This window comes from Nipponia nippon, unplaced genomic scaffold (assembly GCF_047370975.1).
Source record: "Nipponia nippon isolate SJK-2023a ecotype South Korea unplaced genomic scaffold, ASM4737097v1 scaffold_1, whole genome shotgun sequence".
NCBI lineage: Eukaryota > Metazoa > Chordata > Aves > Pelecaniformes > Threskiornithidae > Nipponia > Nipponia nippon.
Genome location: NW_028262290.1, coordinates 100157460 through 100169436, shown reverse-complemented (window position 1 = coordinate 100169436; position 11977 = coordinate 100157460). Strand labels below are relative to the sequence as shown.

The window sequence follows — 11977 nt, the reverse complement described above, 5'->3', positions numbered from 1 at the left end:
ATAGCTTTCTGCTAACTGTAAGTCTTGACTGGTTTGAACATCTTTTTTTCCCTCCTATTATATTTGGCGCAAAAAAGGATTTCTAGAAAAAAATATTAAAAAGAAAAAATCTTGTATCTTGATTGACACTATAAATTGACTAACCCTCATGGAGACACTATCAACAATTTCCTCTATTTTTTTTTCCTAAATAAAAATAACATAAGGAATTGGAACTATTTCTCTAACTTTCTGGCAAAGTTAAAATCACTTTTCTCTGTGTTGTACAGTTTCCCCTCTAGATGGTAGAAGAGAACAGTGCACTTGCACTGTGAAGACTGGGATGATACTAAAGAAAAACAATGTTGCCGGTGAAGTACAATGCAAAGAAGCTGAAAAGTCATGCTATATTAAGGTATCTTTGTGTTCTGCTTTCATTTGACATAGGTAAGAAGAGTTATGCTGGATACACTGATGGTTCCTAGTAAACTTAAACCTGGAATTTTGAAGGAGTGTTACTATCAAAAAACTTTAATGCGCTACAGTTTGCTTTTACATGACTGTTCTGAAAATCCCTTCTTAAGAATTCGAACATCATTATGTAAATAGTTTTTTAATATAAAACATTATTTCAATACTCCTGGACATCTTCTGTTTTCTTCATAAAATCCTTCTCTTGATATCCTTAAATATAGTTGAACTGAAATCTCCATGTGTCCAATAGTTCCTGCCTGGATCCTGAACTGCTTCCATGAACCTTTACCTTTTTCATATTAGTATGAGTAATTCTTATTAAACTTCAGTTTTTGAAATTTCTCACTTTGTAAATCACAAAATGCCCTTCCCGGTTTTTAGTTTCAAGCTGTATTACACAGACAGTCTTCTACATCTCAAAGTCTTCCTGAATGAAGAGTAGCAGAGCTCACAAAAAGATCCAATATAAACCATCTTCTTTTCAACTCACTAGTAAATGGAAAAAAAGAATCCTTCTATATTTACACGTGCCTGCCTTGTGACCGCTGGTTTTATTAAAAGTCCCTTGCAGCAGCAGGAAAAGAAACCAGGCTGCAAAAACTAGACACAGAAGGCCTCATGTTGGTAGAATGAATCACAAGCTATCAAGTATACATAAACCTCTGTTCATTTCTTCTGTTGTTTTTAATTTTACATTAATACATCCTGATTCTAATTCACTATTATTTAAAAATATTAAAAATCATTATCCCATGATCTCTGAAAGAGGATAAATGAGCAGGTGACATTCTCTTTTGATAACAGTGAAGGCCATCAGTGCTATGACTTTACCTACAAAAAAATACCCAACCGCTGTCTCTCCCAGTTGCTCAGCTTTGTTTCTTCCAATATCATTTATCTATAGTTCATCCACAGGCCACCACGGTCCCTGTGCCTGAGTTTCCAATGTCAAAAGGAATCAGGATTTGAAAACAAACCCATTCCCGTTCATTCTGAAGCAAAATACCAGAGTAATTTCTAGCTTGTCTCTGGTGAGGTTCATTCACCCACAAAAGATGCCTTACAGCACTTGCGCATCATTATTTCCTTAACTGTGGAATCAAATTCTTCATTTCTCCCCCTGCTACCATGTTTTCCAACCTTTTCTGGATTCTTCCAAAACTAGTGTTTTGCAGGGTCAGAGTTAAAAACACCTGTGCGAAGGTAAAAGGGATTTTTTAGTGGCAGACTAACATTTCTATTGATGAGATCATTCTAGATGTCTTACAACATTGTTACGCTGTGCCTTGGGTGCTACACTGGCAACCTGCATTCCCGCATTTCCCAACTATTACATGACTGTCTTTGCGACCTCTCCATGTTGTCCAGTGAATTGCCTTTTACTGTTTAAATCCTAAAAAAACACCTTCCACTGAAGAGTAACACTCACCGTATGGAACTGTATCAACCAGGCAGGGTCAGAAAATCACAGAGCAGCACTCACTTCCATACACAACTGGTAGAAACTGTAGAGCAAATGACGAAATGAGTAGACACTCAGGTAACTATGATATAATGGGGAAATTGTAGCCATTGTACAGAAGTTACACGTCACAAATCCATTAGTGTTCTTTGAACACTAAGGGTGATCCTGCCAAGAAAGTATATTTGTATTGCCAGATTGTTGGGGGTAAGGTTTCTCATCTACAAAAATTAAATAATCACAGAATAGTAGGGACTACTCTCTCCTGGTTTAATAGCTGTTTAGAAGTAAATAAATAGAGGATGAGAATAAATGTCTAGTTGGAAATTAATACGAAGGAATCTGTCCTGTTGAACACATTAAGTTTTTGGAAAAGGATATGAGAAGACAAAGTCAGCAAGGATATGAAATAATTCAGGATAATTAAAGCTTGATTATAGAGTTGCAACAGATTTCGCAATGTTCTGTTGTGGAGCAATTTAAAGACTGTTAACGTTTAATACTGATAAATGTAAACAGGAAAAAGCAAGTCTTGATTATACATACATGTTAGGCTCTAAATTACCTATTACCTTTGAGAAAATAGACTTGGAAGTCACTGGGGATGATGTTAGGAATTCTCGGTAAAGAAATATAGACAAAACATTATGTTACCACATAAATCTATAGTCTCTCCCTTTCAAAAATAGATACAGAAAAGAATGAAAAGGAAGAACAAAGACATCCATAACTTCGATATAATGAGAGATTAACTAGACTCCTCAGGACAAGAGACAACTCAGGATATATAAAGTTATGAATAGCATGGGGGAGGATTAAGCAATGATTACTCACTTATTTCTCACAGCACAAGAACAAGACAGCACCCAATGAAATTACAAGGCAGCTGCTTTAAGACAAACCAAAGGAAGTACTTTTTCATATAGCACATAATTAAACAGCGGAACTCACAGGATACTGTGGAGGTCAAAAATATAAGTGAATTCAAAAAATATTAGACATGTAACATAGGCCCATCAGTGGCTATTAAACATGATATTCCAGATGAAATTTCCATCTTTGGAAGTCCTGATGGCTAGAAGCTGGGAGAGTACAAAGTAAAAGTATTGCTCTGTATTTGCCATGTTTCTTGTATACCTTGTCTAAGTATCCACAATTGTCACTGACAGAAACAAGAGACCTAAATAACCTTTTGTCTGACTGCTTATGCCTGCTTTTACACCTTGTAGGTGGTCCAGCCAGTAGAGAAGGGGGCGGCAGACAATGACATACAATTTCCATGTGCAAATTAGTTTATAAATCAAATACAGCAGTGGTGCAAAGATATTCAAGCTCAGTCCATTCAACCTCACTTGAGTGCAGGAGAGCTTTCTAGTTTAAGTGCAGTATATCATGAATGTACCTTTGCTGAGCCAGTTTTGGGTCCAGGAGTGTGCTGGATTTAGCCCTGTTGAATGTCCCTTGGCTCCATGCAATGTCAGTTCAAGTGTCTGTTATTGCAGGGCTTCCCGTTCCAGGGGCACAGACTCTGCACAACGTGAGAGCAGGGGCTGCTGGCTCCGCACATCTGTACTACCCTGTAACCAAGCTAGTTAAGCTCCCGCAGAAGGACATGCACCAAAGACTGCATTGAGGAGACATCAAACCAAGCTTTGCTGGTGACAGCTCAGGTTTGGAGGTGGAATCTACCCTTTCCTTCTTTTGGGACTGTACCAGACTTCTGTGACTGTGAGCTGTAGAGCTGACGATATTTTGCTTATGTGTTTGAAAGCTACTAGCTAAACAAGAAAAGGAACACTGAAATTCATGAATAGTAGCTTTCAATATTAATAATTCTTCTAATAATAACTCCAGTTTTCTTTCATCCCGTCTTGCCACTCTCAGCTTCTCATCTCTCTCTGAGGTGCTTTCATCCCAATACCATCTTGCCTGTCTTCTCAAACTTCTGTCCTGCTCCCTTCTTGCTGGTACACGTCCCTCACCAGTTCTGTCCTCCTAACCATAGCTCCCTTTGCTCCTTTGTATCTGTATCCAGCTTTGCTCTAGTTCCCTTCACTGGGCTTCTTGTGCTCACCCACTTCAGAATCGCCATCTTCCTCCTTCTTGTGCTCTTGCTCCTAGTTTTCTCCATCTGTCTTTTTCTCCTTCCAGCTGTTTTCCGGAGCAGCTGTTTCCACCACCGTACAAAGCCCACATGGCCGAGTACTGACTATAGACAGCAGGCACGCCCTTCTCAGTTCCGGTGCCTGGAGCCCTGTGTCATCCCACTCTGCTCCTGTAGTGGCAGAAATAGTTGGAGTCTAGTCACATGGAGGAAAAGTGAAGGGCTGAAGAACGCTTATGGTCTTTAGAGATGTTACATATTGACCTCCTGAGTCTCCGCACGGATCACGTGTGAGTTTTTTTCCCCAGAACTCTGGCAGTTGGTCACTCTTGAGTAGTTTCACAAAGACAATGAAAGGCATTTCCTTGATTCCAGGACAACTACCACATCTAAACTTGAAGTCATCATCCCAGAAGTACAAGATTTCCACAGTGAAAAAGCTTCGAGAATATCTGTAGCATGTGTGTAATAAATCACTTTTATTCTGTTCCCAAAAGCAGGTCAATGGTTTTAGCCGAAGCTCAACAAGCAGCCTGCTCGTGGTGGACACAGCCCATGGAAAGTTCCACCCAGATAGTTTCAGGCTGGCAAATTTTAAACAACTGGAAAGAGGGACTTCTAATGGAAAACCTTAGGAAGTCTTATGCATGGCTACCCAGTCCTTCCGAATGGCTTACTCTCCCTACTTACAGTATATGTGTGCATGTATGTATGTATATATATATTTATATATGTTCAAACTGGTACCACTTAAACAATACTACTAAGAGAATATCATTGCTGTAAAACTCCTTCCCTACTGAACAATTTGTGCATGCATTTTCCAGCACAGCACTCACTTACACAGCATAAGCAGGGCACTTTGAACACGTCACGCTACTGTTTTAAGCTGCTACTACAGTTTCAGCTACCACAGTTGGCAATTATTCGAAGAAGAGAGAACGATGAGCCTATTAAAGAGCCTGAAACCGAGCCCGCAAAGAACCTTTGGGTTATTTCAGGTTCTAAGCAGGTCAGCGGCACGAGCTGAACAGAAAGCTCTGCAGCGCTGCCCGAGTTCTCCTTGCAACACAATACTACATTGTCCAGGGCAAGCATAAGAACACTCCTTCTGCAGACAGATGATCTTGGCAGAAGTACCTTTTTAATGGCCATATTTCACTTACAAGATAAACCTATCAGTTAAAACACCTACTCCTTTTTCATTTTTTTTTTCCCTATCAAGGAAAGTCATTATTTCCCCAAATCACACGCATCTTTGTTTCCAGCAACGTGCACCAGAGGCTGAATACTTGGTAATTCTCCATTAAAAACGTTAGTACTTCTAAGAGCGATGACTGAAAAAAACATACTTATGTTAAAAAAAAAAATAAAAATCTTACAACTGTTTCGGTTGTGGAACTCCAGCTCTCCCCTAGCTTGGGACAGCTGGAACTGGCAGCTTGGCCCCGCAGGTGTTGGGGAAGTTAATGCTTCTGGCAAGAAGCCGGGTCAGGGAAGCCGGTTTTAGCTGCGACTCTCGGTGCGACCTGGTTGGGCCGAGCTCCCCCAGCGCCCGGCAAGCCCGGTACCGCTGCCGGCGGGTGCCCCGCACCCGTACCAGGCCCGCCCGCTGCCCCCACAGGCACACGGCGCCCTCGCCAAGCCCCCCGTGTGCCAGCCCCGGGCCCGCCGCCCACCCCCCCCCCCCCGCTGCCGGGCACAGCCACCGGGGCTCTCCCCGCTCTGCCCCTCTCCTGGGCCGGGCCCCGGCGGGGGACGCGGAGGATGTTTTTCACTTCCCGTCACAAACGCGGCGCGGCGGGGGCGAGGGGCGCTCCCTCAGGACGGAGCAGTTGCCTTTCAAATTCGAATCCGGCCGGGGCAGCCGGCCGTTATAACGGACCACCCCCACGCGCGGGCTCGGCCGCCTGCTCCCCCCTTCTCCCGGGAGCGGCGGGAGGCGGCAGGTGAGGCCCTGGGCACGGCGAGGGCTCCGTGCTCCCGGCTCCCCAGCCGCGGGGCCCGGCCGGCGCCCGCCCCGCCCCCGCCCGTTGGCGGCGGCCCCGCCCCGCCGAGCGCCCCCTGCGGCCCGGCGGCCGGCGCAGCGGGGCGGCGGCCGGCGGGCGCGGAGCGGCGCGGCGCGGCGCGGCGCGGTGCGGGCGGGCGCGCAGGTGCCCGCGGGCCGGGGGCGTGTGGCGGCGGGGGGGATGCAGCATGGCCGAGCCGCCCGGCGCCCTGCACCGCACCACCGGCTCCACCTTGCTGCACCCGCTGAGCGGGCTGCTGGGCATCCCGCTGGACCAGGTGAGGCTGCGTGCCGGGCCGGGCCGGGTTTGGGGCGGGGACGGCACTCTTCCGTGTGTCCCGAAGCGGGGGTCTCCCGGCGCGGGAAGGCTTCTGTGGCAGAGCCGCGTTAGCCCGTGGCTGTCACGCCTTGCATCTGCCACAGGGCCCTGGGGGCAGCGCGGAGACACCGCCCCCCGCGGAAAAACTGGGGGTAGAGAGGGGTTTCGGCGAGGGGAAGGCGCTCGGCGGAGCGAGGCGGGGTCGGGTCGGGGTCGAGGCGCGCAGCTCTGGCGGGCTGCCCCGCCGGTGTTCGGTGCGGCGAGAACCCTTTATTTTTCCCGGCAACGCCTGGCGCTTTTGGTGCTCTTGCAAGAAGCCGCTGCTGCTGCTGGATGCTGCACGTCACGGTGCTGAGCGAACTGCGGCGAAGTTTGAGATGCTGGAGGAGTTCAGGTGCTTGCCCGCCTCTGGTTAACTGCTTGGGCGCGGGCTCTGGGCGGGCGGGCGGGTGCAGTGACCCTGGTAAGAGATCACTACGTTCAGGCACTGCTTTTGTGGCTACAGGTGTGTAGCAAGGCGGCACAGAAGTCTCCTTCAGCCTAGCACAAGCGCCTGATGGAACTGCAAAGCGTGTGTATGGAGATGCGTGAGACACACAGACGCAAAAGCTGTCTTACGGGCGAGCAAGTCTGTACGAAATGCTTAACGGTGTAATATATTTTTGGCAGTGGTGTTGTCTGGTTGTTGATAGGTTCCTAGTTAAACTGACCCTTAACAGGCAGAAAACGTTGCTCCCCACCACCACCTTTTATTGTCTCTCAAGCCTGCGTGCACCTGCTGCCTTCCCGCATTCTTTCAGCAACAAGGAAGTTAGGTCTGGAAGTTGGTGCTGACCAGGAAAAGTCTCCACCAAACCATGAGGAGGCTGAGCTGTGTTCTAAGAAACCAGGGCAGTACAGACGTGCTGGTAAAAATCAACAGAAGATTGAGATTTATTGGCTTTCTTCTGTTTGCAGAGTGGCTGATGCTATGTGTCATTTTTTACTACTGTTTGTTTTTAAAGTTGAGTAAGAAATATATAATTTTATAGATTAAACCCCTGCATCTGACCATGCCAGTTTTCCCTTTTTTAACAGAAAACAGGCTTTGATGTAAAAAAGAGATCTGTTGCTCAATGCTAAAGCAGTCAAACAATAAAGGCCTATAATTACCTATAAGCTACTAATTTGGGAGAAGGTGCATGAATAGCAATAGCTTATTTTTGAGGTATTCCATGCCATGATTGATGAATGCAGGAACACCAAAGGAACCAGGAATAGCAAACATTTACTGTTCCGGCTTGTTTGCGACGCCATGGTGTACATACAGTGTTAGGCTGACTGGGTCACTGAACAGGGAAGACTTGACAGACTGCAGTTTTTCTTTCTAAGCTTTCAAAAACTTGTCCTTCCATTCAGCCAAGGTGATACAAAGACGATGTTGTCCGTGGAGAAAATTCTCCCCATGCTCTTCTGGGCCAGAGGATGTTTTACTGCATCTGGTTACGTGCTGTGTTTGTCCCAGGGCCCCGGTCCCATGCGTGCTGATGTTGGGCACCCGTGTGCCTGGTGGTTTGCATCTTGAGCCCACACTGGTAAGTGGCGGGCACATGCTCTGGGGTTAGCAGTGTGGCTAAGAGTGGCACTTCAGGGCTGTGCGAGCGTATGTGCAGGCATAGGGGCTGTCCTTGCGAATGACCCCGCTGGCTCCAGCGGCACGGAGCAGTGATGGGCCAGGAGGAACCCTGCTTGCTGGGGTTCAAAGCAGAACTGCAGCACAGCGGTGCTGAAATGTAGCTTTTCTCACCTGAAAATCACCTTCCCCCCCCGTCCCCAATCCTGCTTAATTGTCCCTGTGAGATTATGCTGTCACTTAAAATTTTAAGTCTCCCCCACCCCTCTTGCCCTGCTGCAATGTGCTGGACCATGCCAACCATCAGGGATTTCTGCTGCCCTGAAGTAGGAAATACCCAGATCACTGTGTGGAAGCGTTGTGCCACCACTGTTCCCTCAAATGACATGAGTTTCAACTCTGACCTGCGGTGCTAATGCCCTCGGAAACAAAATAAAAACACTTCCAACACTTTCACAGAGCTCTTTTGCCAGGTGGCTTGGCTACCTTGCTCCTTAGAATGAGATAAGTCTTTCGCTGAGGGGGAAAAGAAAAGTTCACTCGCTTCTCTGTGCAGAATGGAGCTTTGCATATTAAAGACTTCTGTTAGATATGAATCCTACGTGCAGCAGGGACTGGTTTTATACAAGACCCTTATTGCAATGTGAACAGGCTCTCTATGCCTTCCACTCGGTGGCTAGGCTGCAAAAGAGGGGGTAATCTCTGGTTTGTCTCTGTATGTCAGCATCATCGTGCTCGGCCTGTTGGATGGTGACAGCCTAAATCTCCCTCCAGTCCGTGTAGCTGGCGGTTCCCCATGGCTGGCCCTGAGCCTTCAAAAATGCTGAGAAGTGCCCAGAGAGCGAGAGACAGGCTGCAGGTGGAGTTTAGACCCTCTGAGTCACTGTGGTACGTGAAAGCCGTGCGTGCCTGCCTGCCTCTACGTTAAGTGCACAGAGGACTTGTCCCTTCTTTTATAGAGATGGTTTTCCATGAGGCCTGTGCTATGAGAGAGGTTTCAGTCTATGGGCAAGACCAGAAAAAAAGTTGAGATGAAGGTCTGAAAAACGAAAGTCGTAATCATTACCCTTTGATAGCAGGGGCAGAAAAGCTGCAGTAATGGTAGGTGGAAAATGTTTTGTCATCTGATAAGTAGCTATTGTATCACTCACTACGGGAAGCATGGATGAATATGAAAATGTCATTTTTCACATTGGTTGTTTTCTTAATTTAAAAAAAATTACAGCTTAAGTTTAAAAACAGTGCAGAATTACAGAAGGTGCAATTCCTAGCTGTGCTGTGTACCTGGCAGACTGTTCAGATTTTATTTAGCAGACAGTGTACTGCATAAGAACATAGTGATGTTTTCTGCTTTAGATGCTAAAATAATCCTGATGTCTCAGTGTGTATTTGCATCTCTCTTTAATGGATGATTTATCTTTGAATTCAGCATTGAAATATTATTTTTTAATAAGTGCTATATTCAGTAACAAGATTAATGAGCTTGAAAGAGGATGAAAAGACTCTGTGTTTAATTCATCCTCATATCCCAGGAAAGCAGACTTTGAAGTTTAGCTGTCTTGTGTTCTAAAAATATCTGGCTAGGTCAATGACATACCTCCAGCAGCATTTGGAAAAGAGTTTTGGGGTTTTTTTTTTCCTTATCACGTATGCCCCAAATCACTGATTCTGAAACATCATCCCTACTGTATGCTTATACAGTAACTTTTGGCAAAGCATATACTTTTTTGTCATATGTCTACCATAAATCAGTGAGATATGGGAAGTTAAACATTAAATTTTTAATAGTGTAATTTCTGTGAACAAAGTGCATGTGTGTATAAATACAGCGAAGAAATAAATATCCTATTTAAAGGTATATTAAAAGTAAGTTTAATGGCATTGTTTATCCATATGTAGTTTTACCATACCTTCCTAAGCTGTAGGCATCTCTAGAAGTAATTCAGATTCAAAGGGTTAACACATACGATTAAAAAGTTTCACTTCTCAAGGTTATTTTGCAGTATCCTTGATATCCCAGGTTACCTATTGCCTTAGAAGCAGCAGCCCAAATGCAAGTCTTCAACTGCCATACAACAAACCTTACATTTTAACAGGCCTTACCCTGACCTATGTCAGACAGTACCAAGTCTGTTGACTTTCAGGGAAATATGTTCTGTGTTCAAGGAGACTCTCTAAAAAAAAAAAATGTATGAGCATCTTCTCAGGTCTATATCGGAAGGCTTTTAACTTCAGTGTTTTCATTGATGAGGCCAGCCCCAAAGGGGAAAAATGTGCATTTAAACTTAATTTTGGATGCTTTGGCTGCTGGTTGTACACCTTGTTTTTCACTTTAATCCTTTCATTGGAGCTGGTTTGCATATTTATGTTTTGGCAACAGTTTAAATAAAACACTGATTCTGTGGGGGGACTGTGGGACATGCCGCCGAGTCTTGGGATAGCTGAAGTATTAGAGATGTCTTCCTACCATTCCCTGAGTTTGAATAGCTCTCTGCACAAAGCATACTGATGAATTGGTTTAAAAAGGAGAAGGAAGAAAAAAGTATATATACTTTTTTTTGTCCTTTTACAAAAATCAGCATGAATTCTGATCCCAAAATCAGGGCTTGTTTTGTTAAATTTCACATTTTTCAGCTCTTTTACTGTCCGACTTCAGTTTTACTGCTACGCTTTCCTGTTTAGCTAGTCAGCAGATGTGTTAGTTCCAAGCCTCTCTGCATGAGTTTCTAATCCATTTTTTGGGCAGTGAAAAGCCAAATACAAAATTAGCTTTCTAGGAACTCAACAGACTTAGGCTGAGAACTTTGAGGTTCCTTTAATGATTGTCAATAGAGGCATTAGTAGTAATGCTGAGGAAAAAAGGTAATTTGTTACAGATTGAAGCGAGATAACTGAAGATGGAAGTTCATTGAAGACATAAGTGGGGTTAGTATCAGATTTGTACCTGAAAAAAGCTACTCTAAGGCAACAGCAGCAATTGTCCATGTTTGGTATGAGCTATGCTACATTTTAATTTCCTAGTGCCAGTCATTTTGCAATTGAAAATTCTATGTTTTCATTTTGAATCGCAGCAGTACTTGTCAGATTTAATGCCTCCCTGCCTGACACCCTCAACTGCAAAAAATAAAGTTGTATAACTTTTAGTTATTTGAGAAACAGTATGCAAAAATGAAATTTGAAATCAATATCTTAAAATGCATTTATAGAGAGATATTACTTTGATTGCCAATGCCAACTTTAATTTTGATATTTTCTGACTTTTAAGTACCCAGATGTTGTAAAACTTAAAAGAAATCATTAGCTCTTTACTGTAATGCCATGAAGGACATAACACGTGATTTGACGAACAGAGGCATTGTCTTGCCGACCCTGTTTTGGGTCCCCAGTTAAACAGGTGCCTGCAAGCAGGGCGGTTCATAGTGCTCGTGGGCTGCACGGCTTTTCTGTGCATTTAGAGCAAATCCACTCTTGAACTTGTTGCACTGGCTTGTGCAGGACCCAAGATTCTGTATGTTCCTGAGACAGAGGTATAGTACTTTCCAAAGATTAAGGCCATCTCCAAAGCATTTATTTCTGTTCAGGTCAGCTATTACTAACAATTGCAATAATACACATTTTCCTCTGCCTTGGAAACACGTGCTGCCTTTTTCAACATGTTCTCACTCAGTTTGGCACTGCAGTCTTGAACCTCATGGCTGATGTCTTGATACTATGGGTGTAAATATTTCCACATCCTTCAGGCCTTGAAAACAAAGTCTGTCCGTATTAAGTTTTTCATTTGGCAAGGGACAAAAGTGCAACTGGAATCAGGCACTTGCAATTTTCCCCCTTTTAAGCACTTTCCTTCTCATTTGTGTTAAACGAGATCTGGAAAAATAAATGTTGAAGGGCTGCGTAAAGTTTCCTGAAACCTTCTCTGCACGTTAATCACACCAGCACTGATTTAGTGGTGCTCTGCAGCTATTTTGAGACAATATAAAGTAGTGACGAAGACTCTTGGGCTCTAGCCTAGGGGTCTA

The 11977-nt window shown here is 44.5% G+C and overlaps 1 protein-coding gene across 4 annotated transcripts in view; it reads left to right on the top strand.

Moving 5' to 3' along the window:
- Positions 1–6137: 6137 nt before the first annotated feature.
- MBOAT1 (membrane bound glycerophospholipid O-acyltransferase 1) overlaps positions 6138–11977 on the top strand; it is a 58957-nt gene continuing 53117 nt past the window's right edge. For all 4 annotated transcript variants that reach the window (XM_087764683.1, XM_009475498.2, XM_087764702.1 and 1 more), the window contains exon 1: positions 6138–6305. In XM_087764683.1, coding sequence (XP_087620809.1) covers positions 6216–6305 — 90 coding nt within the window. In that variant the 5' untranslated portion in view covers positions 6138–6215. The remainder of the gene's footprint in view (positions 6306–11977) is intronic.